General features: G+C 58.7%; 1 protein-coding gene across 8 annotated transcripts; it reads right to left on the bottom strand.

Annotated features, from left to right (window-relative positions):
- Positions 1-207: 207 nt before the first annotated feature.
- On the bottom strand, positions 208-27966 carry PHRF1 (PHD and ring finger domains 1). Of its 8 annotated transcripts, none has more exons than XM_082340675.1 (20): positions 27792-27963; positions 25803-25883; positions 24056-24171; positions 23678-23776; positions 19945-20159; positions 18889-18972; positions 17161-17279; positions 16907-16964; positions 11664-11727; positions 11219-11394; positions 10555-10681; positions 7078-7205; positions 6448-6629; positions 5936-6052; positions 5253-5407; positions 2046-4637; positions 1666-1811; positions 1192-1467; positions 971-1099; positions 208-562 (listed from the first exon to the last, which is right to left on the bottom strand). In XM_082340675.1, the coding sequence occupies exons 3-20, from the start codon at positions 24147-24149 to the stop codon at positions 419-421; spliced, it is 4905 nt and encodes a 1634-aa protein (XP_082196801.1). In that variant the 5' UTR covers positions 24150-24171; positions 25803-25883; positions 27792-27963; the 3' UTR covers positions 208-418. The 8 variants fall into 8 exon arrangements, with proteins under 8 accessions (XP_082196801.1, XP_082196800.1, XP_082196804.1 ...); XM_082340674.1 differs by having other exon boundaries at positions 5936-6055; positions 27792-27962; XM_082340678.1 differs by having other exon boundaries at positions 5936-6055; positions 25803-25850; positions 27792-27962.
- Between the last annotated feature and the right edge of the window lie 12 nt (positions 27967-27978).

Below are 27978 nucleotides of genomic sequence, written 5' to 3'. Positions count from 1 at the left end.
AGGCCTGTCCCTGGCCTTCGAGGCCTGCCAACACTGCTCTGCCTGGGAGGTGGTGGACCCAAGTGTAAACCCGAGCAATTACTTACAAAACACAAGGAGCAGACAAGGGAATCCTGGGACCAGATGGCTGCCTGTGGGAGAAGCACCACCCGCCTCACCGTTTCTCATCACCAAAGGCTTCGCCTTTCAAGTACTGAGCCAATCAACACATTTCTAAAGATAATCCATTTTTGATAAATTAGAACACAATGGGAACAGTGTGTCTCTATAATATACATATAAAAAAGTCCAGTTTTAAACTGTGAGCAAGACAGGTGCACAGACCACGTGCGATCACAGGAACCCTGAAAACGGGAGGGCGGGTGTGCCCGGAGTTCTCTGCTCCGGCTGCTCCAGCCAGAAGGGCCCCGGGCGGGCCTCAGCCCTCGGCACCCTGGGCAGGCGGCTCCTCACCGGCCTCGGCCCGCCGGTGTCTGCGCATGTGCCTGTACTTGTCCACGTAGGCCTTCACCAGGTTGCCCACCTTCACGGGGTTGATCTCCCCACTCTTGCTGTGGCAGATCTGGGGGAGGGGGGCACAGTTACCCGGATGTCCCTTCACACCCACATGGTCAGAGATGGTGCGGATGGGGCCCTGGGGACCACACTGTGAGGGACGGCAGGCAGCCTGACGTGCGCCTGCCTGCTCTGCCCACCTCAAGGGCTGCTGAGGGTCCCACTGAGATCAGCTGGCATGTCCATCTCTCAGGGTCTCACTTCCTACCTGTGAGCTAGGTTAAACATCTTGTGTCATTTAGCCTCTTTAACTAAAATCACGACACAGTCGTAAGCCCCTCACAAACACCAGCATTTACACCCCCCAAGCATCAATGAGGCGTGGCTACAACTGGCCTGAAGCTGCGGCCAGGATGTGGCCGAGCGACCCCGGGGCCGGAGCCCCTCTCTCTGGGCTCACAGACCCCACGCCCACCTTCTGCACAGCCTTGCGCAGAATGTCCTTGTACTCGTCCTTTGTCACCTCCCTCTTCTGGTAGAAGGGCTTGATGGCCAGCTTCACCTCCTCCACGGCCCGCTCCTGCACGTGCAGCTTCTTCATGTACTAGGGGGGAGGACACTTGTGAGACCACTGGCCCCTGGCTTCCCACCCACCCGCCTGCACCAGTCCCTGGAGGAAGGAGGGGCGGGACTCACCTCCTCGTTCTTGGCCTTCTCCGAGGCTGGCCTGGGAGCAGCTGTCCTCTCCTCGGAGCTGTTGGCAGCGGCAGTGGTCACGGTGGCAGCATGACCCGCCGGCTCTGAGGCTGCAGTCAGGACGGTGGGCACCGGGGCTGGGCTCTGGGCCGCCCCGCAGCCCATCAGGGGCAGGCTCCCCTGCAAGAGGGACTGGACGGCGGGCTGGCTGACAGGTGCGTACGGCGGGGCGCTCGGAGGCAGAGCCGGGGCGGGGGGCAGGTTCGGGCTCCGTACCTGGGCGAGAGCACAGCCCGCTCAGCCTCCGCAGAGCTCGGTGCCCCAGTGCCCCTGGCAACGCGCTCCCAACCCCCACTCCCGAACCACTAAAAGCCCCAGCAGAAAGGGGCTGGTGCACGAGGCCCTCAGCCCCGACCCGGCCCAGCTCGCAGTGGCCTGAGCCCAAGGCCACATCCCTCCAGCCCAGGCGCCCACCTGAGAAGGGTCAGCATCAGGAAAGCCAAGCTCTGGAAGCACATAACCAGGGGGAGGGGGCTCAGAGAAAGGAGCCTGCTGGAACGCAGCCACGGGGCCCGCGTCCTCGGTTTCCCAGGGCTTCTGCAGCCTGTGAAGCGGCGTCCCTGAGGGCCAACACAGGGGGGTGGGTGCTCTGTGGCCACGCCAGAAGGCTGTTTCCTGGCTGGAAAATTCCAGAAAAGCATCCCAGCAGCAAGGACCACAGGTCAGGCCGTAGCCATCTCCCTGCATGACCAAGGAGGCCCGTGAGCCATCCAGGGAGAAGACTCCGTGGTGGTCGCTCTGAGCCATCCTTGTACCCTGCCCCGTTGCCCCACCCCGCCCAAGCGCCTACTCACGCAGGCCTCTGTCCTCAGCCGGGGCACCGCTCTCCACCTCCTGGAGGTCCCAGGTGACTCTCTTCACCAGCGCCTTAGCCCGCAGCAGGGGGTTCTGAGAGGGGCCCTCCTCCTTCCCCGCTGGCCCCCCACCCATGGCTTGGCCTCCCAGAGTGCAGGAAGCTGTGGCTGCCTCGGCCGCATCCTGCTGGAGCAAGTGCTTCTCTTGAGGGCACTCCATCCTGGGCAGGGGCTGCGCCACATCTTCACCGTGGATCCGAGACACCTCCCTGCGGATGACGGCCACGGCCAGGCCAGCGTCGTGCTGCTGGCCAGCCAGGGGCCCAGTGGGCCTGGGCAGGAGGCCTCGCTCTGGGGAGGAGTCCGTGCTCTCCGGGGAAGGCGGGGAGCTCATGTCATCAAGCTGCATGAAGATGGCTTCACTTGAAAAGTCCTCAAAGAGGTGCCCTGCCTCCACGGAGTCACCGTAATCCAGATCCTCGGGGGGGTACTCGGCTGGCACCTCCAGGACTGGGGGGACCTCTGCGGGTGGCTTGTTGGCCTCGGGCCCCTCCAGCAAGGCATCTGTTCCTGCCAAGGCCAGGGGCCTGGTCGGGGGCTCCCTGTCCAGCCTGGGCTCCCCCTGGGGAAGGGGTGCCGGAGAAGCGTCTTTCGGGGCCAACTTCCTCTCCGGGGAGTGGGGGCGGGGCCGTGGGCGCTTCTCGCGGGACCGAGGCCGCCGGTGCTCCCGGGGCCTGTGCTCGGGGCTGGGTGACCTGGACCTACGCCGCCTCCTCTCCCGGGAGCCTCGCCTGTCTCGGAGCCGCGCGGCACTCTCCCTGTCGGGCCGCTCCCTCCTCTCCCGGGGGTGCCTGGGCCTCCGGGCTCTCTCCAGGCTGCTGGGGGGCGAGCACTCCCTCCCCCGAGACCGGGACCCCGATCTCCGCCTCTTCTTCCTCCTGCCCTCGCGATGCTCGTGGGAGGAGCTGCCGGGGCTGCCGGAGCGGGAGCGGGACCTCCGCCGACCTCGGCCCCAGGAGCCCCTCCTCCTCTCCCTGCTCTTGTCCTTGGCCTTCCTCCGCTTGGTGCGCTCGCGGCTGCTGGAGCGGTCGCTGGAAGACCTCCGATCCCGGGCCTTGGGCTGGTGCCTCTTGGCCTGGCCCTCACCTGCTGGTGGCGACACGGACCGCGAGCTCCTGTCCCCCGAGCGGGACGAGCGGGACCCTGAGCGGGCCCTCCGGTGCTCCCTGGTGGCGGCCCTCGGCCTCTGGGCTTTCTTCCCGCCGCGGGAGCTGGACCTGGAGCGGGAACGGGTGGGGGACCGCAGCTCCACGACCCTGTGGGTGGTCGCCGGCAGGGCATCCGGACTGGGTGGGGCGTCCGGCTCCACCGCAGTCACACAGGTCACCGTCCGCCCCTCTGAGCCGAAGAAGGAGCTGCGGGGTGGTGGGTCCTCGTCCCCCCAGGGCTCCGGCGGGGACGGCCTCTGTGCCTGTGCTGCGGGCTCCTCCTCGCCCTGGAGCTCGGGCAGGCCGCAGGGCCCCTGGGGGGGCTCGGGCTCCTTCCCCACGCCGGTCTGCACTGTGTAGGAGGTGACGCAGCGCACGGGCGGCAGCGCGGGGGCCTTGGGGCTGTCGACGGAGATGGTGCGCGTGATCTCAGAGGGCAGGAGGCCGGAGCCTGGGTGCTCGGGGCTGCTGCTGGCCGAGCTGGAGTCAGAGCCCGTGGGGTTGAAGGGGTCGTAGATCTCGCTCTTGAGCTGCTTCGTCTTCCTGACGGAGAGGAGGGGTGCCGGGCTCTCTCTCCTCTGCGCCTTGCTGTCCACGGGCCGGAACGTGTTACAGAAGCCGGGGCTGAGGACTCGGCCGGAATGGGCTGTGTTCCCCGGAATGTTGATCCTGAAGCTCTCGAAGGTGGCGCCGACACCCTTCCCCCGGGAGGGGCCCAGCGGGGCAGGGGGCTGGGGACCGCCCCCCGAGCGCGTGCTGGCCTCCTGAGCACCCCTGCTGCTGGGCTCACCCTCCGCCCTGGTGCCGCAGCCAGGCTGCCCGGGGCCCCCCCTGCCCGTCAGCCGGCTGATGCAGGAGCTGGGAATCTCGACTCTCTGCCCGCCGGCGGGGACCTCGCCCACCCGCCTGTCGTCTCTCCTGATCTTTGGTATCCTGGGGAGCTCGGAGATGTCCGTCCTCCTGGGAGCTGGTCTTGGGGCCTGTCCCAGCACCGTGCTCTCGGGAGGTGAAACAGAGCTACCATTCAAGGTCTTCAATGCTGCAGACCTAAGAGGCGGAGGGTGCTTGCTGTCGCCATTAAATCGGGGGCCGTCACTTTGTTTTAAGCTGGGTCTGCTCACGCTGGACAAGGTCTGAGCCTGGCCTGAGTGAGGGGTCACCAAGGAGTCCAGTCTCACAGCTGCCCCCAACGTGAGCGCAGGGACATGGGCGGGGGTGGGTGGGGCCGGGGGTGTGCCCGGGGCGGCCCTGCCTGGACAGCTGGACCCCAAGCTCTCTGGCCCGCTTCCTGGCTGAGTCCCTCTGGGCTGCAGGCAGGGGCCAGACCCGGCGCCTTCTGCCCCTCTGGCCGGACCAACTGAGTTTCGCTGAAGAGAAACTGGCGCTAAAAGACAAAAAGCAAACAGCCATCAGTCCCCACCCCCGTCCTTAAAAAGCTCCACCTTTCTCAGAACGCCCTCCCAACGGTGCATGGTTTCCACTCCCGCTCGCTCTGCGCTGGGCGCAGGGAGGGGCCGGAGGCTCGCTCTGCTGCTGCCCACCAGCCCCTTCTGCTGCACACGCTATCTTCACGCTATTTGTGGATCAGAAGGGGCCTGAGCCCGTGATGGACACATGAAAACAGGGTAGCACCCCAGTCTACCACTGACCGTGCCCACGCAGCCTACCCTGCCCTCCACGGCCAGACCCCCCCAGGCCCGAATCCCGCTGGGGCCCAGGTCCGTGGAGAGGGCTCCACGCTGGTTCCCAGGGCTGTGAGAACAGACGGCGGCTGCTGACAGCAAGGAGGGCCTGTGGGCTGCCTGGAAACTCCCCCAACAGATGTGTTATCAGAAAGCGATGGGACAGGTATCTTCAGTCCCTCAGCACCCTCACCCGTCACTCGGAAGCAAACCCTAGAGCCGCTGGGTCACACCACACGTGTCCCTGGAGGAACGCGTGTCCTAATCTCCAGGCGCGCAGAGGTGGGGATGGCGGGCCGTGCGCAGAGGCTCCTCACCTGCCCTCTTGGCGCTGAGGGAGCCGTCGCGGTGGATGACGATGTCGGCGCCGTTCATCATCAAGAAGCTCTGGCCCGACAGGATGCTCCCCAGCAGGTCAGGGCCGGGGTCCGCGTCCACTTCCGGCTGGGGCGCCATGGCGGGAGCGCTCCTCCTGCAGGGCAGACCCGGGGCAGGCCCAGCCGTCACGGCCCTCCCGCCCAGGCGCCTCCACACCCAGGCAGCAGGCAGGGGCCCCGAGGGGAGGGGTGAGACCCACCCGGCAGCTCCGACTAAAGGAAGATGGGGTGGGGGGGTGGAGTCGTCTGAGGCTTTGGCCCCGGCTCCACTCACTGACAGGCAGGAGCTCGTGAGCAACGCCGACTGGTTGAGTTGGTTAAGTCTTTCTTTTGGAGGGTCACACAGGGAAAAAGCTTGGCTCCCTGCCCGGCCCCTCCCTGTTGTGGGCTCCGCAGCAGCGCGAGGCACACGGAGGCAGCCTCTGGGGCTATCACCCCGTCCCCGCGCCCTTGGCTTGGGACTGGCCGCAGCACTTCCTCACCCAAGAGCCAGAGGACAGGCCACAGGAGAGGCTGTGGGTGCCGTGTGGCAGAGCGCCAGCCCAACACGGAGCCCGCGGCCCTTGCACGCCTGGGGCCCCACCCCGCCCCACCGCCCCACCGCCCTGTCCCCCAGGACACACCTGGACAGCCCCACGGAGACGGGCCTGGCCACGGGCTGGTGCGACCGCAGGGCTGACCGGGACAGAATCCTCCTCTTGGCGCTCAGAGGGGAAGCAGGGCTCGCAGATGCCTCTTCACTGCTGGAGGAGGACACAGGCCAAAGGGTACAGGTGAGCCTGCACATCGAGGCCCAGGGAGCCACCCCCACCTCTCAGCAGCGCGTGGCACAGGCGGGCTAAGCACTGCCCCCACGGCAGCCCTCGTGACTCAACACGAGGAACCCAGGCCCCAGGCAGCGGTTTTCTGTCGGCAGCTGCCCGAGTCTCTGAGCGGGGACGGGGTGGGGGGCAGGCGTGCGAGTTAGATTTTTCTCCAAATTAGGGGACGAGTAGGTACAGAATTCTGAGAACAACTCGGAAGCAGGAATTTCACAAATGCGAATTCTGAGGGTGAGCCAGGCCTCCACCAGGGGCGACATGCCCATGGGCCTAGGAAAAGAGTGAGCCCCCCCAACTCCCCCTTCTGCAGTCACCTGTCGAAGGGGTCCAGCTCATAGGGGTCTCCAAACAGGGAGAGAGAAGCTGCCCCGATGTCTGCACGCATCAGCCCCAGAGAGGGGTCTGCAGGCTTGTACACCGAGGGGATGCAGGCTCCACGGGCTGGCCTGCGGAGGCCCAGCGTCCGTGCGATGCGGGAACGAGCTGTGGCTTCATTCTGAACCCAGGGGACACAGGGAGAAACACTGATCCACAGGGCTGAAATCTACAGCCTCCATTCCAACCAACTATGAATCCGCAGCACCAAACAGTGGGCCGAGTGGCCACAACCCTGCAGCCTGAGGGTCACGTGTACTCATCACACGTGAGGACCCCGCCTGGGCCTCACCCCCACCCGGCTCACACCGGGTGCCGGCACCCCAGGGAGCAAGCGCCTTGACGGGTTGTAGCCCAGCCCCCTGCGCCCCCCGCGGTCCCAGGAGCTGCTCTGCGGGACCCAGAACACATCTTGTCTCAGCCCTATCTTCAATCCGTGCTGCAGAAACGTGCATATTTATCGGTGAACCTCTAAGTAATTAGAAGAAAAGGGTCCTTCTATGACTCCCACTATCTACCTACACACAGGATTGAAGCTCACCCAGTGTTACCCCCCCATCCGACGCTACCTTTATCTTCTTCCCTTTTCTCTTCTTCACGCGACCCTGGCGTTTCCTGGACCTCGTCCCCGAGCTCCTGCTCTTCACAGACGATCTGGACTGGGTTTTCTTTCTTCCCGACACTTTCTTCCGTCTTCCTACAAAGAACACATTGATAGCGCGCACTTCACTGTGCGCCCCACCCCACGTGTCCCCCCCAAGACCCAGCGGATGACAACTGTCCATCCCGGCCTGGGGCCTTCCTCTTTTTATTTTTTTTGTTATAGGGTTTTACGTACTTCGCCACAGAGGAGGGGAGGGGGAAGGCAGCGCAAAGCAAGGACAGAGCGAGTCTGAGCCTACTTTGATCTGTAGACCTGATTATGAGAACCAGCAGATTATTTTACACAATTATGAAACAAAATTAAATTAGAAAACACAAACCCTAATAATCAAAAGTAAAAGGAAATACTGGCTCCCAGCTCTGTATCCACTTGGTGGTCTCACCCTGGAGAAGCACTCTCCCAGAGGCCTGGAAACAGACGACCTCACGGTACGTGTCCAGTAAAACGCATCCTGAGGATTACATTGCAAACCCAGCAGCGTTCCGTCCCCCTCAGCCACCCTGGGGCGCTACAGGCTGACTGGGGACGAGCCATGGCAGCCACAGGGCGCCCCTGAACTCTCAGGAACCCCAGCACAGAAACAGCAGGTTCCAAGAAGACGTGTGCTGTTAAAGCACTTCCGCTACACTTGAATCTGTGACCTCGCGATGAAGCTAAAAGCCCTACCTGATCTCCACTGAAGGATGCTACAAGCAGCTCGGGGGTTCTGAGAACTGCTCAACAAAGGAAACAGACGGAGGCGCCAGCGAGCCTGTGCTGTCCACGGAAACTGCACTCCTGGAAGCAGCCCGTCAGGAGGAAGCCTCTCCTTCACCTCCTCCGTGACTTCATGGATCTGAGACCTGAGCCCCGGGGCTGCCTGACTGTGAACAGAGAGCCTGGCGGAGCTGCCCGCTGCGAGGACCCCCAACCCCACCCCAAGCAACCCTGCAAACACCCAACCAACCCAACGAAACGCCCACCTGCACCTGAGCCAGCCTTGGGGCTCCAGCTGCCCGGCCGGAGCAGGTGAGACCTGCCCACGAGGGATGCGCCGGGACAGGAGACCCTGCATCGCCCCCAGTCAAGAGGACACAGAGACACTTCACAGGCAGCCACTAGCGCAACACAGATCTCCTTTGGCTCGAGATTCAAGTAAACTATTTTTTTTTAATTCCATCACAATTTGTGACACAATTAGAACTTTCAACACCGGCCAGCTATCTCACCGTGCTGCGGAATTATTGCTCATGTCCTTGGGTGTAACAACGGCCTCGTGGTTAAATCAAAAGAAAGACTCCCTCTTCCAGAAACATACTGTGAGACACTTACAGGTAAAATGAGGATCTGCTTCAAAACAACAGAGGAGGAGGGGGTGGAAAGAGACGAAGCAGCCCCAGCCAGGAGTTGCCAGGCCACGGCAAGACGGTCACGGGGTGCTGTTCCTGTCTCCCTGCACTTCCACAGTGTGACTACATCTGTAAAAAGTACGAAACACTGGGCTTCTCTGGTGGTGCAGTGGTTAAGAATCCGCCTGCCAATGCAGGGGACCCGGGTTCGAGCCCTGGTCTGGGAAGATCCCACATGCCGTGGAGCAACTAAGCCTGTGCGCCACAACTACTGAGCCTGCGCTCTAGAGCCCGCAAGCCACAACCACTGAAGCCCACACGCCACAACTACTGAAGCCCACGCGCCTAGAGCCCGTGCTCCGCAACAAGAGAAGCCACCGCAATGAGAAGCCCGCGCACCGCAACAAGGAGTAGCCTCCGCTCGCCGCAACTAGAGAAAGCCCGTTCACAGCAACGAAGACCCAACGCAGCCAACAAATTAATTAAATAATTTTTTTTAAAAAGTGTGAAATATTCACAGCAAAGATGTAACAGCCAAACGTGGGGGCCACTCGGGACAAAGGGAGAAGTGAGCCTGTCTCTACAGGAGCTGCAGCACCTCCGGCTCTTATCCTGGGACGGGTCTGTGAAATGCAAGGGAGCAACCGCTGGGACTGAGAAGTGAGACCCTGGACACGAGAGGAGATTCAGACAGAAAATACGAGAAGCAAAACCTCTCTCATCCTGAACTTCAAGGCAGTGATCAGCGTGACCTCGGGGTACAGCTCCTGGCTCCATCCACTACACGGGGATGCGAACCGGGACCGCCCACCGGCAGCCCTCGGGTGTCTTCTCTGTGCTCAGCTCTCCGGGAGCACACGTGCGCTCGGCACCCGGTGGGGCCACGCAGGGCAGCGGAACCTGACACACACACACGCCCGCTGGGGGTGGGGAGGACGAGTGTGGGCAAGAACACGGCGCAGCTACAACGCGCACGTTGCTGACGGGAGCGCAGGGGTGCGTCACCTCCAACACACGTTCACTGGTTTGAGCCAACTAGTCTACTGCTCTCTACCGACCCAGAGCAGCGGAAACACCTGCCTGCAGGCAAGATACTCACAGCAGCTTTATTACAGAACCAACCCGAATGCCCGGCACAGGCAGGTGGACAAGCTGGGATGGCCCATGCCGTGGCGTGTGCCTCACCAATGAAGAGAAATTAACCCCAGACACCCACTACACAGGCCCCGAAATCACTCTGCTGAGCGACAAACCAGAGTACACACTCAAGACCTCACGAGTGAGAACCGAGGATGGCACGGCTAGCGCCAACGACAGGACGGCAGGTGCCTGGAGGGGCTGCCTGGGGAATGGGGGCACCGGCTGGAAGCCTCGTCGGTCTCACCGGGAACCATATGCCCAGGGATGTGCTCATCACAGAAAACGTATGTCTCAATAATGTTGATTTTTAAAAGACCACAGATTGCAACCCACTGAATGAAACAGGAAACCACATCTACTGGTTTAAATGAATAGTCAAGGAGAAAAAGGAAAGCTCTTCTTTGGAGAATTCCAACCCATGAATATAAATGGAGCACAGACCCAGAAATCGCCGAGGATGTTAAACTGGGGTGAAAGCTTCTCCCCAGGTAGGGATGTCGACTACCAAAGAAAAATGGAACTTACTGGGACAAAATTACCGAGACTAACACAGAAAAGGACTAGAAAACGTGAACAGTGTCAAAACCAGCGAAGACACTGAATTAAGCATTTTAGCTGTTCCCACCCAGAAAAGCCAGACATGGGGCTTCACCTGTGTGTTGCCCAATTTAGAGAAAACATCGCGAATCTTCCACAAGGTCCTTGGGGACTCTTCCCGATCAACTTCGGGGAGGCTGTGTCACCCCGAGATGCACATGCAGGGCGCTGCTGCATAAACAGCACCCCGGGGGGTTCCGAGGGAAGGACCAGACCCAGACCCCTGGGCCTGCAGGGTCTTCTGCGCGATGGTCTGCGGAAACCAGGCTACAAGGATGGCAGTGACCACAGGAAGCCAGAGCCCGAGCCAGGCCTACCTGCTTTCCTCCTCCGACGGGCAGGGGCTCGCGGCCCGGGGCGCTGGTACACAGCTGTGCTCAGCCCAGCGGCCACGGCTTCGATGGTCTCGTCCAGCAGAGGAGACATGAGGTACCTCGGGACGTGCTGCACAGCACGGGACGGCGCTGGTCAGGGGGGCCGGAGCCGCCTCAGACCCCTCGAGGGAGCCCCGAGGAGCCCCCTGAGCCCCCGGGAGGCTGGACGCCTCAGCTTGGCAGCAGCAGACATCAGGCAGGCTGCTGGGGGCTCCCCAAGGGCCCAGTGGGAAGTGGGGTCTGGGAAGGCCTCCCGAAGAGCAGGCCGGGCAAGGATGCAGAACAAGGAGGGCTCGCGGGCCTCAGAGTGGAAGGCGGAGGTGCCAGGAGGGACTGTGGGCATCTGTGGTGGGGTCCCGGGACCACGTTCCCCACGAAGTCCTCTCAGCCCCTCTCAGTTCAGTACTATGGCCTTGGCAGGTGACAGCTGCAAGGCAGGGGACCCCCGACAGCTTCCACGATGCACCCATGAGCCGGGCCACTGACCACTGGCCGGACCCGACTGCCCGTCACCCCCCAGGGCCAGCTCTCCACTGCTGCCGCCGCCTCAGGCCCACTTGGCTTTGTTCCCTGCACGCGGCCAGGATGCGAGGCCACCAGCACCCACCTGTATCCTCCTGGCTGTGGAGATCCGGTTCCGGTTCACGGTCGCTCGGACCCTCTCGCTCTGCCGTGTCCTGGCAATGGCCCGGGTCCTCCCCGCGTGTGGCCGAAGCCGGCTGGTGGTGGGCACTACATCGGCCAAGAGCAGGGAGACCTCCTCCTCGCTCACGGGACCCGCGTCTTGGAAGAAAACACCCTGGGCTGACGTGCACTCTGCTGAGCCCTGGCCCTGGTAGGAGGGCTCCGGGAAACGGGGCACAGGGGGTGTCTCCCTGGAGCTTGGGCCCCTAGACCCCCATCAGCCAACCCCCCGTCTCCAGCCCGTGTCCCCCCAAGGAGTGCAACCAAAAGCCACCCCTGCTGGAGAGCCGGAGGCGATCTCCCCGGGACGAGGGGCCAGCCCCACAGGAAGGGTCTGGGCCACTTGGGGGGTGGGGGCAGCGCGTTACCAGCAGCAGGGACGGCCCCGGGGGCAGCACATTCCGGACAGAACCACTCGTCCACCGGCACCTCCTGGAGAGGGGGGTCCAAACACTCCATGTGGTACCTAGGAAATGAGACGGTGTCCCCAGCCTCACTGTCCCAACCAAGCGAGCCCTATGACAGGCCTCCTGACAACACACCCTGCTGTGGATCTCGTGGCCCCCAGTCCACATGTAGAAGCCCTAACCCCGCAATGCGACAGCACCTGGAGACGGCCTGTGGAGGTGACGAAGGTTAAGTGAGGTCATGAGGGTGGGGTCCTGACCAGGGACACAGCGCCCCCTCCCTGACACCGAGGGCACCGTGGGCTCTGCCAGGACTGACTTGGACGCCCCCACCCGAGGCCGCGGGGGAGGCCGCCTGCTCAGAAGCCTGCACGCTTGGAGCTGCAGACACCTGTCTTCTCACTCTCCCACCGGCATTCTGGGTGGACGGACCCCCACCGCAGGTCTGGGCACCTCTACCCTCCAAGGGGACCCTGACGGCTGCCAAACTCTCCCCAGGGGACGTACCACCGGGAAGGACAGAGCTAAGAGAGCGGCAGCTGGGCCCTGATGGCGGCGGGGTGGGGGACGTACCACCCCTGGGAGGCCAGTCTCCGAGGAACTAACACCGTGCACGGCAGCGCCGCCCAACAGCATCTGCTTTTCAGTTGCTTCTAACTAGTCCTCAAGGGAAGCAGTTGGGGAGGAGCCACCGCTGGCATGGGCCGCCAGTGCCGGAACCCTCCAAACTCCATCCCAATGTCCCAGATGGCGCCGAGCCAGGTGGAAACCAGCGCCGAGCCCACACTGAACACCCGACCCCAGGCTGGACTCGGCTTCGAAGCCACGTGCCGCTCACAGCCCTGCCCTGCGTGAGGGTCCAAGACAGACCCACAGGGCGAAGCTTGCCCCGACCCCCTGGCTGGACCTCACCCGAGCACCCCAGGGACGGACGGCAGGAGGCCGCTCCTCCTGGGACGCGGCAGGCTGGCACCAAGGACCGGGGAGTGCCCAGAACCCCAACTAGGTTTCAGCCTGAGAAGATCCTCCAGGATATGGTCTCAGGAACAACATCCAAGAACTGAGTGGTAGCTTCTAACAGAGTGTCCCCAGGATCGAGCGTGGTTCAACCCTGTTCTTGCCACCAAGCCCCAGGGCCTGGGAGCGGAGGCTGGCGGGGGTGACAGGCACCCCGCCCGGCCAGTCGGCACCCACTAGTCCCTCCACGGAGGAGATGGATGAGGGCTCAAACCCGGGAGAGCCCCATGGTCGCCCAGCAGGACCGGCCTGCAGCGCTCACTTGCGCACAAGGATGACCTCCTCCCACCGGGAGAGCCACAGCCATGCGGCAGAGAGGTCCTCCCTCGAGAATACATACCGCTACATGAAACACAAATGGGGGAACTCCCTGGCGGTCCAGTGGTTAGGAGTTGGCGATTTCACTGCCAAGGTCCGGGTTCAATCCCTGGTCGGGGAACTAAGATCCCAAAAGCCACGGAGCACGGCCAAAAAAAAAAAAAACAAGCCAAAACCCCCCACAAATAATCTGTACCTTGCTTCATATAACAGTGAAAGAATCTGGCATATTCATGTATCTATAGACAGGCTTGTGATTTACTCATTTAAAAATGAGTAACAGGGCTTCCCTGGTGGCGCAGCGGTTAAGAATCCGCCTGCCAATGCTGGGGACATGGGTTCGAGCCCTGGTCCGGGAAGATCCCACATGCTGCGGAGCAACTAAGCCCGTGTGCCACAACTACTGAGCTCGCATGCCACAACTACTGAAGCCTGCGTGCCTAGAGCCCCTGCTCCGCAACAAGAGAAGCCACCACAATGAGAAGCCCGCACACTGCAATGAAGAGTAGCCCCCGCTCGCCGCAACTAGAGAAAACCCATGCGCAGCAACGAAGACCCAACACAGCCAAAAATAAAAACAAATAAATTTATATTAAAAAAAATTACAGTTGCATCTCCCATTATTAAAGAAAAATGAGTAACAGAGTGATCTTAGACTTGGAGACTTGTGACTTTAGTTGAAAGACTTAACTGTAAGAAAATTTAGCTAATGGCAAATATTAGCAGTGAGGATATTCAGAAGCATACCAATCACTATATTTTTTATCAGTTTTAATGTTTTAGATCTATCACAATTTTTATGTACTTGCTTTATCTGTTAAATTCAAGCACATAAAAAAAATAAGTCTATAAATATACTTTACAACAAAAAATATTTTTGATGAAGTTGCAAAAATCCCCAAGAGTCACTGTTAAAACTACTAAAATTGAAACAATTTTTTTTTTTGGCCACACCACGCGCGCGGCATGTGGGATCTTAGATCCCTGACTAGGGATTGAACCTGACCCCCTGGCATTGGAAATGCGGAGTCTTAACCACTGGACCACCAGAGAACTCCCTGAAACAGAACGTGATATAAAGAATTAACATAATCAAGGATTGTAGGCTCAGACAAGGCAATCCCGAGAAAGAACTGAGCTGGAGCTATCACCCTCCCTGACTTCAGACTATGCTACAAAGCTACCGTAATCGAAACAGTACAATACTGGCTCAAAAACAAACACACAGAACAATGAAACAGAAAAGAGAGCCCAGAAATAAACCTACACTTACATGCTCAATTAATCTACAACAAAGGAGGCAAGAATATACAATTGAAGAAAGACAGTCTCTCCAATAAACGGTGCTGGGAAAGCTGGACAGCTTCATGTAAAAGAATGAAATTAGGACACTTTCTCACACTATATACAAAAATAAACTCAAAATGGATTAAAGACCTAAACGTAAGACTGGAAACTATAAAACTCCTAAAAGAAAACACTAACAGAACACTCTTTGACATAAATCACAGCAATATTTTTGGGGATCTGTCTCTCAAAACAAAGGAAATAAAAAATAAACAAATGGGACCTAATTAAGCTTTAAATCTTAACTTTTGCACAGCAAAGGAAACACTGACAAAATGAAAAGACGACTTCCTGAATGGAAGAAAATATTTGCAAATGACATGACCAACAAGGGATTAATATCCAAAATATATAAACAGCTCATACAACTAAAAATATTCAAAAAAAGTCATTAAAACATGGGCAGAAGACAGCAGACATTTTTCCAAAGAAGACATACAGATGGCCAAAAGGCACATGAAAAGATGTTCAACATTGCTAATCATCAGAGAAATGCAAATCAAAACCACAATGAGACAACACGTCACACCTATCTGAATGGCTTTCATCAAAAAGACCACAAATAACAAATGTTGGCGAGGACGTGGAGAAAATGGAGCTCTCTTGCACTGTTGGTGGGACTGTAAATTGGTGCAGCTGCCATGGAGAGCAGTATGGAGGTTCCTCAAGAAACTAAAAATAGAACTACCATATGATCCAGCACTTCCACTCCTGGGTACTTAAGAAAATGAAAACACTAATTCAAAAAGATACATGCACTCCAATGTTCACAGCAGCATTATTCACAAAAGCCAAGATATGGAAGTAACCCAAGTGCCCATGAACAGACAAATGGATAAAGAAGATGTGGTGTACACCCACACACACCCTCAGCCATAAAAAAGACTGCAATTCTGCCATTTGCAAAAACATGAATGAACCTGGAGAGTGTTACGCTTAGTGAAATAAATCAAAAGAGAAAAACAAATACTCTATGTTCTCACTTATATGTGTAACGTAGAAATGAAACAAACCACCGTATATAACAAAACAGAAGCAGACTCACAGATATAGAGAACAAAGTAGTGGTTAACAGTCAGGAGAGGGGAGTCGGGGAGCAAGACAGGGGTATGGGATTAAGAGATACAAGCTACTCTGTATATAATACGGTACAAGGATACACTGCACAGCACAGAGAAGTAGAGCCAATATTTTATAATAACTTTAAATAGAGCACAACCAATAAAAATTTTGAATCACTGTGTTGTATACCTGAAACTAATATAACTCTATAAACCAATTATACCTCAATTTAAAAAAAAAAAATGCATGCTATGTTCCACTCAATTTTGTTATGAACCTAAAATTGCTCTAAACAATAAAATCTATTTAAAAAAAAAAAGAACTGTAGGCGCCATTTAAAAACTTAAGGGGGGAACTCCCTGGCAGTCCAGTGGTTAGGACTCAGTGCTTTCACTGCTGAGGGCCTGGGTTCAAACCCTGGTCAGGGAACTAAGATCCCACAAGCCACGCAGCAAGGCAAAAAGGAAAAAAAAAAAAAAAGGGATAAAAGCTTAAGGGAAAATCGAGGCTTTGTGAGTGAGAGCTCCGACCGCCTCAGCCAGGGCTCCCCAGCGTCCTCAAGGCCACCGGAAAGCACACAGGCTCGTCTGGCACAGGGAACCCAGGCCAAGAAGGCAAGGCTGGCGACGAGGGCCAGGCCAGGCCAGGCCGAGGGGTGTGGCGGCCAGTACCAGGCCTGTCCTTCCCACCACGTGTGGGCTCTCAGGCAGCATCCAGCTGTCCCAGGCCCTTCCTTCTCACGCCCCGAGCAGCCACCATCACTGGGGAAAAGGGTGCAGTCTGCATGCGAGCAGCGTTCTGAATGCTGCCACCCCCGCGGCCCCGTGTCCCCACTCGGTCACGGAGTGTGACAGCAAGAGCCGTGAGCTGGACACACGGGTCTGCAGGACACCCAAGGCTCCGCTTCTGCCCTCCAGCCCCAGACCAACAACAGGCTAGAGGGGACCCGCTCAGACACGGCCAACTTCCGGGACTCCAAAGGGGCAAGGAGCACCAAGGTCAGGCAACTGCGTCACCGAACACAGATGCAGGCTGAGGCCGGCGAGAAAGGAGGGAGGAACGCATTCTCAGCTGCGTGAGCCCCGAGAACGGGGCTCGGAGGAAGGTGGGAGATGCTGCCAGGCCCGGGGAGGGTGACCTGCTGTCTCAGTGCAGGGAGGTGGCAGGCAGTGGGCCCCGGTGGGCAGCCCAGGCAGTGTCTGCACCGGGACAAGCGCAGGCCCCACAGGTGCCCGTCCTCCAGGGCTTGTGCTGCTCCAGGACAAGGAAAGGGCCTGACGAGAAGCAGGGGACCCAACGGTGTTGAGGAATGACAATGAAAGGGGCTCCACGGACACAGGGGTGGCTGGCAGCCGGGCTGTCCTGCCGTGTGAGGCTGCCCCGGCCCCTGGCCTCGCACAAAGTGTGGGTCCCGCTCGTGTCCGCCCCCGGCCCAGCCAGCCCACACCCCCATTTCTTGCCTCTCCCCCTCGTCCTGAGGTATTAGGTACATCTCTGCAAGCGGCCTCAGGATATCGTCTGGAAACAGGTGGAGAGTATAAACAGCGATGGGGGGGGGGGGACGACGAAGCACGCGGAGCCCAGGACGCAGGGGTTCAGAGGACCCTCGGGGGGCAGGCGGCTCTGAGCACAAGCACGGCTGGGCAGGCCCCTCCAGCAGGTCAACAGGACCAGCTCTGAGCCGAGCTCAGGGCGCCCGACGGGAGGGGCTCACCCAGCGTCGCAGCCGTCGCAGAGCAGCAGACGGTCCTCGCGGTCGCTCCTGCCGCACACCCCACAGAAGGTCGGGTCTTCATCCTCGTCCTCCCCAAGCCTGGCGCTCTCCACTGGGATCTGGGGACAGGACAGCGTGCTCAGCACATGGCAAGCGGGACCCAAATCCCAGAGCCGTTTGTATCACGGTTTGCAATGGACCCAAAGCAGATTCGCACGGGCTCCATGGGCCCAGAGGTTCTGAATTAACACACACCAGTGACTTTTATGTTTTCTAACCCTCTCAGGGTAGTTAGCCCTGAGAAAAAAAATGATTCAACAGAAAAAGTCTGACCCACGGAAGGGCCCCAGAGCGGAGTGACAGGCAAGACAGCCAAACATGAGGGCTACGCTGCACGGACCACGCGGGTGGAGAACAGGGAAGCGCCGGGCTCTCGTCCCTCGAGAACTGTCCCAGGACCAAGCAAAGACACAGAAACGTGACTGCCAAAGAATGAGACTCAAACATGTGCTGCCCCATGACGATCACAGCTATTCCTCATCGCTGCCGCCAGCCCGAGCCACCTCCACAGGCTGCCTCGGTCTCCTGCCCACGAGTCCCACCGAGAAACAGCCTCTGCAGCTCACTTCCCCACGGGTGACACGCCTGAGCCACACTCTCTGCCTTTGTTCCTGCACCAGCCAGGGACTCGGGACCCTCCCACGGCCTCCTGGACTCTGTGCTGGGTCTGAGCCGCTCTCGGATCTCCTCCAACTGGACCTGCTGGCGTGTAAGTGGGCCCTCTGCCCGCCTCCCCTTCCCACACAGGAGGCACTCGGGGCCAAGGACTCAAGAGGCAGGCACTCAAGGAAACAGAGCTTGCCTGCGGGGAAACTGCCAGTGCTCCCAGAGACCTCCGGGCAGAAGAGCAAAGCGCCCGGGGCAGGCCACAGAAGGCTCCACCAGCAGGATGGGACGGGAGCTGCCGACCCCAGCAAAGACTCCAGGAGAAGTCCGCTCACCCAGAGCCGGAGTCCTCGCACATCCCCGGCTCCGCACATAAAAAGGCACATCTGCGGCTATAAGACTCGCTGAGAAGATGTCAGGCAAGTCTCTACAAGTCTTTCTTTTTCTTCTTTTTGGCCGAGCCGTGTGGCTTGCAGGAACTTCCCCGACCAGGGACTGAACCCAGGCCATGGCAGTGGAAGCGAGGAAGCCTAACCACTAGGCCACCAGGGAACTCCCTCAACGAGTCTTTCTAATGCTGCTCCCCCACAGAAGACGACATAGGGAGGCCTCCCAGTCCCCAAACAGCAGGTGGGCAAAAGCACGCTTTTAAGAGCAAGGAAAACACCTTGCCCCCAGCCCTCATGCTCCTGCCGTGCGCCTTCCCAGGTCTGGTCCGAGAGAGCTGCCCCCCCCTCCCAGGTCCGGGCTCCACACCCCGACCTTGCCTGCCTGCTGTGGCTGCCGTGGCTCAAGAGGAGAGAAGCTCGGAGGTGCAGAAAAGCTGTGTGGGAGTGGAGAGGAGGAAGTCTGGGAAACCGCTCCCATGCAGAGCCCAGGCTGGCCGGGCACACAGCACCACCTCCAGCACCGGGTTTCACGTTCATGGCCGCAAACGGCCTTTTAGTCGATTTCTAAAACACGCGTAACCAATACTTCAGGAAAGCAACTTGCCTTTTGAAGGCATGTTTTCCCATGAGATGGGGACCAATGTAATACACAAAAGGGGGCGCCTACACTTACCTTCTTCAAGATTTTACCGCCAAATTGAGCTCGAATACAAATACATTTAAATATAGTTCGATCAACTGGACAGGAATTGGCATTCTGTAAGAAAGAAAAATCATACTGCAACCTTATAGAATCACTTTCACTATTAATACCATCTGAAAATAATTTCATTTAGAAATCAAGACATCCTCTTACATTAAAAATCTAATTTACAGAATGTCTGTGTAGGCTAGGCCCTGTGCTAGGCGGCTGGGGATACAGCGGTGAAGAAAAGAGACAGAAATCAAATCCCTGCCATGTGGAGTGGCTCTCTTGGAGGGCCAGTCAGTGCTAAGACAAGAGGAGGGCAAAGGGTGGGCGGGACAGCTGGGTTACTGGCCAGCAAGCAGGGGGCAGAGGAGAAGAGGCTGGGTGCTTGAGGCGATGCCGTTACTGTCACCCTCGCTGGGTAAGGGCAGGCGCGGTGCGGCGAGACCTGCTGCCTTCCCGGGGTCCGAGTTGGTGAGGGTGGGAATAGAAAAGAAGCAGGCAGGGCCGCTGGTCCTCGAGGACGGTGAAGGGCACGGGGCTGTGGGCCACGCATCCTTGGACTCATTACTTCTTTGAGGTTTTCACAAAGTTCAGAAAGTAGGGAGGGGGCAGTGCTTCTAAAGCTCACCCTGCAACACTGCACCATCTGGTGAACCCCATGTGCTTTTACTGCTGGTCACATGACTCAGGCTTTCCTGGGTCTATGAGGTGACCTCTCAGCACGTGAGCACCGGCCAACTCGGCCTGCGCAGGCTGTCCCTGGGCCACTCAGGATTTCTGGTCCCCGAGAGGCAGTGGCCCATAAGCAACCCTCCCGATCCAGCCCCCCACGAGCACATCACCCCACAGTGAGCTTCACCGGGCACCCCGAGGGCCTAGAGCTCGAACGAAGCAGAGGTCAAGCTCGGACGCCACCCGGGGCTCCAACTCCTGCTGTAGAGCAGAGACCCAGACCCTTGAGAGGCCGGCCACGGGCTGGGTCACACACACAGAGAGGCCAGCCCGAAGGGAGGAAGTGCCCGAAGAGAAGCCACGCACCTTGGACCACTCCACGATGCAATCGAGGCAGAAGTAGTGGGCACAGTTCTCGGGTGTCCCCACAGCCTGGTCCCTGAAAGCATTAAGACAGATCGGGCAGCTCTCCGAATCATCGTCAGAGTTAAATGCACCGCTGGCTTCCAGTGCCCCCCGAGTAGCCGCTGCTGCTGCTAACGTGTCCACGTCGTCGCCGTCTTCTTCGGAATCCTCGGAACCTTGACAAAGAGGCAATGTTACAAGTCCACAAACCCGGAGTACAGGAGGCATGCAAACTGCAGCCACGCTCGGGTGAGCAGGGTCCTGAATCCCACACACGAGGGACAGACCCGCTCCTGCAGCCCCAACCAGGACAGATGTCACCGGGCATTTTAACCCGAAGCTGCTTCCAAGCTCGGGGGACACCAGCCCCACCCCCCCAACTTGGAGCCGAATCAGAACCCTCATGAGGCAGGCAGCCTCCAGGGGCCAGCCCGCCTCTCGGCTCAGCGCAGCGGCCTCCAGAGGGCACCATGTGCCGTCAACACCCTTCTCAAAACAGTGTCAGTGAGCCACGGCCCTCAGGGAAGGCCTCTCCTACAGGTCTTTCATTTTTCTCGCTTCGGGGATTAGAAAGCATAAATTCCTAACCCAGCAAGCTGGCCACAACAGTCCTGATCAATTTCTGAAAGCTTCTGAGGCTGGGGTTAGGCCAGCAGAAAAGGAAGGAGACACTTTCAGTTCACCAAGGCAGAATCAACATGTGCATTAGTTTTCTCTCCCCGCTGAACTCCACTGAAATAATGCGCTACTTCACAAGGACAGGAGAAACAGGCTAGGGGTGTGGCAGGCAGGGTTCTTACACGCCCCCGAGACCCTGCTGTCGCAGGGCAAAGGGAAACTAGAACAAAACCAAATGAGCTCTTTAAAAGCACTTTTCTCTGGCTGGTTGTAGAACGTTGCGGCCTGTGCACTGAGGGGTGGCTCCCAGGAGCTGAGTGATGAGGGCCTCCCCTGGCAGCCGGCCAGAGACAGGACCGGAGCCCCATGCCCGCAGGGATCTGAAATCTGCTGACAAGCCGTGACCTTGGGGAGCACCATGAGCCTCAGATGGGGACGGCAGCCCTGTGACCCCTTGATGTCAGTCGGGTGAGACCCAAGCAGAGGACCGGCCACCGGTGTCTGGACCACAGACCCATGGAACCACTGAGACACTGAGCACGTGGTCTCAGCTGCTGTGTTCGTGACAATCTGTTACAAACCAAGAGAAAACTAACAAAACTGGTGTCCACCAAATTTTGGAGCATGACTTTGCTCAGCTTCCTGCCTGGCTAAGGGCAAGGGGGCAGCAGCAGGTGGAGGCCGGAGGGTCTGGTTCTTCCTCCGGAATTCCAGAAGGCTCAGGAACTGAAGGGAAGGCAGAGACCGGGCCGTCTGAGGGCCACCTGACCCCTCTGCCGTGTCCCACCCACGGAGGACACCTTTCAAGTGTCTGAGGGGCAGCGACCACCAACGGAGAGGCGGCTAAAGACACAGGCAGGTGCCAAGACCCTGGGCCACCCGCCTCCCCACCCCGTCTCAGGGGCTGCCGGACCAGGCCCCAACCAGATGAAGGACCAGGCCAAGGGAGGTGCAGACATGGGTGCCAGCCTGGCGTGGCAGCTGGCGGCACGGCACGCCCGGGAACCCGGCACAGGTGAGGGCACAGCTCACACGAGGAGGGCAGGGCCACACTGGAAAGAGCTGGGAGTGAGCAGAGATGAGGCCGAGCAGGGAGGGGCTGCGAGCTGAGCAGACCAGGACGCGTGTGCACCGCCTGGAGAGCGGGCTGAGGCAGCGGGTCAGAGTCCCAAGTCCTCATGTGTCATCCTAAGACTTGAACAGATAACACGTATCTAAAGTTGAAAACTGAGCAAACAGCGACACAAGCAAGTGACTTTCAGGAAATCAACACTAGCACAGGAAAAGCAAAAAGATGAGTAGAAAGAGCTGCCGAGGGAAGGGGGACGTGGCAGATACCAGGGCTGTAAGGATGCAGATAAACTCCCTTTGAAGACACTACCTTTGAGACCTCTTAAGTTCTCACCAGCCACAGAGATACGCTCCTTGCCCGTGAGTTTCACAGACCAGCATGGAAAACTAGGGGTGTCCGGTGGAGTTTTACTGCCCATCAGCTATGGCCGTGGCCTCCAGGTGCCTGCCCACCGCCAGGCACCTCACCACCCGTGGGCCTGCTGGGCACTGGCCTCTGCGCCAGCTGTCCCTGCACAGCACTCCCCGCCAGCCCATGTCCCCCATTTTCCGGCTAACCCTCCTGCCCTTCAGATCACAGCTTAGATGTGTCTTTCTGGAAGCTTCTCCTCACCAGCCTGGGCCCACAGGGGCCGAGGCCTCCCCATTCCCATGACGTCCCCGTAAACACACTCTTGGCATCTATCACCTGACCTAACTGTTCCTTTACACCGTTGTCTCTGCTGCTAGGCAGTTAGCTCGGGCAGAGAAGACCCGGCTGGGCTCCCGCCCACCCTCCAGCCTGCAGCTCCCATCCTCTGGCCTCCAGTAGAGCCTCAAACCTCTGCTCGAGGGATGAAGTGACAAAGATCTGATGTCCTCTGCCTCCAGCCCGGTCAAGGCCACATGCCTGTGCCCAAGCCCCAAGCCCATCCGCAGAAACAAGCGAAGAGCCACAACGTGACCTGCAAACTCAGCACAGAACTTCACGTGCCTGCACAGAAGTCAAATAACTCTGGAAGAATATGTCACCAACACACGCGCGGTAGCAAACTCACATTGATGTGCTGTGTCAATGCTCTTCCTTTACAAGCACTGTCCCACACATGAGGGGTTACCTTTCTGGAACATTCTAACGTTCATAAACACAGGAGCCCAAGGACTGTAATGAAAAGACTAGGCAGATGCTTCAGGACCACACAAGTCCTGAGTGGACGGCTGTTGTCAGAAGGAAAGCAGCCGTAAGCCAAGCTTCCAAAGCCCAGTGCCGTGTGGGGAGGGGGCTGAGCGTGGCTCCCTCTGAGGGGCTGGGACAGGGCAGTCCAGCCTGGGGACCCCGCAGGACACGTACCAGCCAGGGTGCCCGGGAAGGCCAGGGAATGAGGTGCCGCGAGGTCCTCAGGCGGCACTATCTCCCCTTAAAGCAAAGCTCCCTGCGCAGGAGTTCAGAAGCACAAACATCAAGCAATGTAAACAGCCTGGGAATTTCTTAATAAAGTCATTCCGTGCATCTACCAGTTCTCTCAGGGGTTCCATCAAGAGCAAAGAGAAAGAGCCACAGGAGGCACCGCCATCCTGCCCAGGTGGTCCCTGGGGTCAGGTGGCTCCCTGGTCAGGTGGTCCTAGGTCCCGGCAAACCTCAGCTCATGCTACCCCTGCCCTGCAGCAGGGGCTGGGGGACCGCTCTGCCCGCAGGTCCAGTCCGGCTGCGCTCTTCCTGGCAACGCCCTTCGCACTGCTCCCTGTTCTCAGGCATTTTAACCTCCTGCCGCCACCAGGGAAGAGACCTATCCACTGTGCCATCAGCCCAACTACATCAAAGCGAGCCAGCTTCCCAGCTGAAGACGAGACCCGCTGCAGGGGACTGCCAGACAAGGCCGCCGTGCTAGGGAGTTTCACCCCCAGGGTTCACAGCCCCAGGTGGCCAGCACGGTTAAGACAGCAACTTCAACAAGGCCATTTTATAACAGCAATCCCTGTCACGAGGGAGGGGACACAAGGGCCGCTCGAACGTCAGCGTCCTCACCAGATCCGTCTTCCAGGTCCCCCTCCTCGTCCTCGCCGTCACTGTGCTCACCGCACGTGTCGTCCTCAGAGCCCCCGCTGTGGGCATCACTGCTTTCTTCTACATGGACAGGTAAACAGAGACCCGGGGGGCAGCGTCATGGCCGAGGCAGGTTGGAAGATGCACAGAGGTGTTCAGAGGACACCTGCCCCCAGGGATGGGGGGTGGTGGGGCCGCATGGGGACGTGGGGAGGGAAAAGCAGCATCTTTTGTTCGATTTACATCTGTATTGATTGCACTAAAAATAAACACCAAACAACGTGCCGCTTGTGCACTTGAAGAGCAAGGCATGAACGCTTGCTCCCCAGCTCTGTGTGGAGAGGCGGGAGGGCGGCTCACCAGTATCGCTGGTCAGGGCGGCAGGACGGAGTCTCGGGCGGCCATTGGGCCCTGGGCTTCGGTCCACAAGCTCATCCAGGCTGTCGTCATCCATTGCTGCACATTGGAGTTCAGCTCTGAAAGAAACCAGGGTCAAGTAATTCCCCTGTGTCCCAAGCTTTACGTAAAGCTCCCTGCCGAGAGAGCGACAGTCACTCTCTACACGTCACGTCCTGGTGACACGTGTCCACCCGTAGCACAGGAGATATGATACGCTCAAAACTGTGCATACACACAAAAAAGACTGGCTCCTATCTACAGAGCCACGTTCAAAGTCAGATCCCGATTCATAACGAACCTAATTGAGCCTCAGACTGGCCACCTTCTTGTTCAGTCAGGCACCTACCACACCTCAACACTCCCCAGGTACCCCGAGGGCAGGCTTGAAAGAAATGGCTTATCACAAGCTGAGGCAAAGCAGCGCTTTCAGTGGGGGATGGTCACCAGAAGGCCCCGGTGCCAAGCAGGGCCCTCTCCCTGCACTCCCCTGGCACCTCCCTCTCAGCCCCGGCTGGCCAGCCCAGGCTCCGCGCGCCTGACTATGGCTGGGAGGCCACAGGTACCCACTGAGGTTCCTCTGACCTCGCCCTAGTGCATCCACAGGGCACCGCCAAGTCACCGGACTGCCCGGAGCAGCACGGGGCCACGAGGAGCAGAGGCCAGGTTCTGCCTCTTGGCTGCCGTGTCCACCTGCTCTTGGGCCCCTGATCTCCAAGTGGGGATGCCTGTCCTGCCTACTCTGCAAGGCCACTGCCAGGATAACACAGAAGATCTAGACCAATGACCTCACAGACATAGTGGGACACAATTACCCTCCCACACCAGGGCCTCTGACTTTGGTCTCCAAATAAGGGTTTTTTCCCATCAGTGCTACTCACTTCCCAAGTGACCCCGAGAGGAAACACCTCAATGACACACAGTGAGGAAACACCGCCCCCATCCAGGTGGCACAGTGTGCTTCCGACCACGTCCCGTCTGCATGGTCAAAGGAAAGGGGTCACAGGAGAGACCGGAAGGCAGAGGGGCAAAGCAAGAACCAGGGGCAGGGGGTAAGGCTGACAGCAGCGTGCCCAGAAGCCAGCAAAGGCTCTCATTCCTGGATCCCACATGCAGGCTTCTCTCCCGTGGGCTGTGGGCCACACACTGTGTATTGCACATGCATCACAGAAACAAGGAGAGGGGCCGTCACTACCACCATCGTACAGATGCTCCCAAAGAATGATCCCCTGATGGGGCTGAGGCCAGGTTCAGACCCCGGAATGCCTCACTTCCCACACGAAGCCCAATTCTGGGACGATGTTTTCTAAAATAGTGAGGGCATGTTAATGTCATGAAACTGCCAACTGCCATATGATGCTTCTACCTGGAAGTAGTCAACTGAAATTTTTAACCCCTGGAAGCCACCACCTTTCTTCTACCTAACGTCGTAAGGTTAAGAAAATCAGCAACAGTCCTACTCAACTTAAGGGTCTGCACCCCACTTCTTGGTGAGTCAGCAACACAGCAGGGACCTTCCCTGTGCTGTACCCACGTCGTGACCACGTCTTCTGCTGGAGACGCACAGACCATCCGACGAGATGGTGCCGCTGTCCGTCCAAAGGGATGACACCTTTCCCCTGAGCATCATGGCTGCAGCCCATTGCAGGTAAGAAGACCTATTATCCTCTGGCTATAGCTGTCATTCTGGGACACCTGCTCTCATACTTACCCTGCCCCTACTGTGTGCAGCACGGGTCCTGCCCTGGAGAAGCACAGCCTATGAGAGAGGTAAATACTCACACCCAGGAACCTACCAGGGAAAAAAATCAGAAAATGTAACCCCCCAAGGAGACAACAGAGCACAGCCAGGGACAGTTCACACGCAAAAGGTCAAAAGCACAAACAAATAACCCCTGGCCTCTCCCTTGGTGACTGAGACCTAGGCCTGCCTGCCAGGGGCAGTGGCAGGGCCTGGCTCAGAGAGCTGTAAGAGGTCAGTGCGGCCTCGATGGGGTCTGGCTTGCCTGAGACACCAACTCCGGAATCAGGATGACTGACTCCCCGTGTCCCTGCACCTGTGGGGATCAGTCCCGAGAGCCCCGGGCTTCTCCGTCACAGCTGTGAGGAGCACCTCCAGGCCTCCCGACAGCCCTCCCTTCCTTTATCATCACACGCAGTAACTTCTGGCAGCACCCAGGGAGAAGAGCCGGCTAGCCTCTGAAGGTGCTTTCCAGAGCAAGCGCTGTGCGACCACAAAGGAAGAGACCACCGTTAGCAACCCCCGGCCCCCCCTTCCTCTGTAAGGAACCCTGCACTCAGAACACTGGGCGAATGGGACCCTGGCTTAGCACCTACTGGCCCCACCGGCAGCCCCAGCTCAGACACGCCTGCCCAGACCCACCATCTCCACCTCTGCTCATATGTCCCAGACCAACGGCCAGGAAGCCTTTTCTGCAGGCAAGCCCACAGCCTCCCGGCCGCTGGCCACCTTCGGCAGCACCGGCAGCGCTCTGTGGAGCTCCTGCTCAGCCTTCAGATTTAAGGGAACTAGGGGAAACACTTAAACCACAAAGAGTATTTCCCTCTTTTCAAATTCAGGGACTCAAAGCACCTGCGATCCCAACCATCACTAAGGAACCAAAAGACCTCCCGGTGTGGTCACCGGCAGCTGTGCCAGGACCAGAACCTGACTGCCCATCACCAGGCCCTGAGCAAGCCTGCCCGGTCCAACGTCTCACACGGGGCCAACTCTCAATTTTCATTCATCGCATGCCACAGAGGCTACAAGACCTCGAAACTGTAAACTGCAACGGAAGTCAAAAAGCTAGGGCCCAGCAAGGTCTTGGCAGGGTTGAGACAGACACCAAGAGTCCATGCTGGGAGGCTGCTAAGAGAACCAAAGTCAGGATGGCCCTGTCACGGCCTTGCCACCAGCCTGGTGCAAAAAAAGGAACCAGCTGTTGTCATTCTGACTCAACATTCTTCTCCTAAGAAAAAATACCGAGTGGTCCAGGGAGTGGGAAGGTGTGCTAAGTCGCAAGTCAAACCTCACTTCAGCCTCAGGTTCTGTCCAAGTGACCACTGGCCAAAATGTGGCTCACAGGCTAACTACCATCTTGCTGCTGCAAAAGCAAGATAAGTATATAAACGCGAAAGTTGACAAGAATGTAAAACAATCCTTATTATTCCAAAAAAAAAAAAAAAAAAAGCATAGGCCACGAATCAGGGCTAGGGTTAGTTAACACAGGGCCCTGGCTCTGCACTCAGGAGCTGTGTGACGTTGGCAAGTTACTTAACCTCTCTGGGCTCCAATCTATGTAAGTAAAACAGGAAGGCCAATACCTAGTCCCGAGAGACTGCTGTGAAGACTACGTGGGTTAAAGAACGGGAAACCATCCCGTCAACCAAACGGGCCTGTCTAAACACAGGCGAAACCAATGAAAGCAAAGACGACCAGGAGCTGGAAACGAGTTAGCAAAAGGTCACACTTCGCTCTAAGAAGGCGCCCCCCCGGAAACCCGCCTGCAAGCCCGGGGCCTCCCAGCCTCTGCGCGACGCCTCCTGCGCCCGCAGGCGGTCACCGCCGCCCGCCAGCCCGCGGCCAGTGCGGCGCAGGCCTCGCACCGCTGGGCAGGCCGCAGACAAAGCGCGAGGCGCCCGGGTCGGCCCTCCGGCCGGGGCGCAACAGACACCAGGGAAGCTGTGGCCCAGCACGTACCCGGAACCTCGCGCCCCGCCGGCCGCTACCGGGCGCTCGCCGCCACTGCCGCAGCCGCCGCCCGAACGAGAACCACGACTAGGCCCCAACGCCGCCCCCGCCGCCGCCTCCGCCGCCGCCGCCACCACCGCCACAGCCACCACCGCCGCCGCGCGCTCCTCGACCCGGAAGTGCATGAAGCCGGCTT

Source organism: Balaenoptera borealis (genome assembly GCF_965194805.1).
Source record: "Balaenoptera borealis genome assembly, chromosome: 11".
Lineage (NCBI taxonomy): Eukaryota > Metazoa > Chordata > Mammalia > Artiodactyla > Balaenopteridae > Balaenoptera > Balaenoptera borealis.
This window is presented reverse-complemented; position numbering and strand designations above follow the sequence as displayed.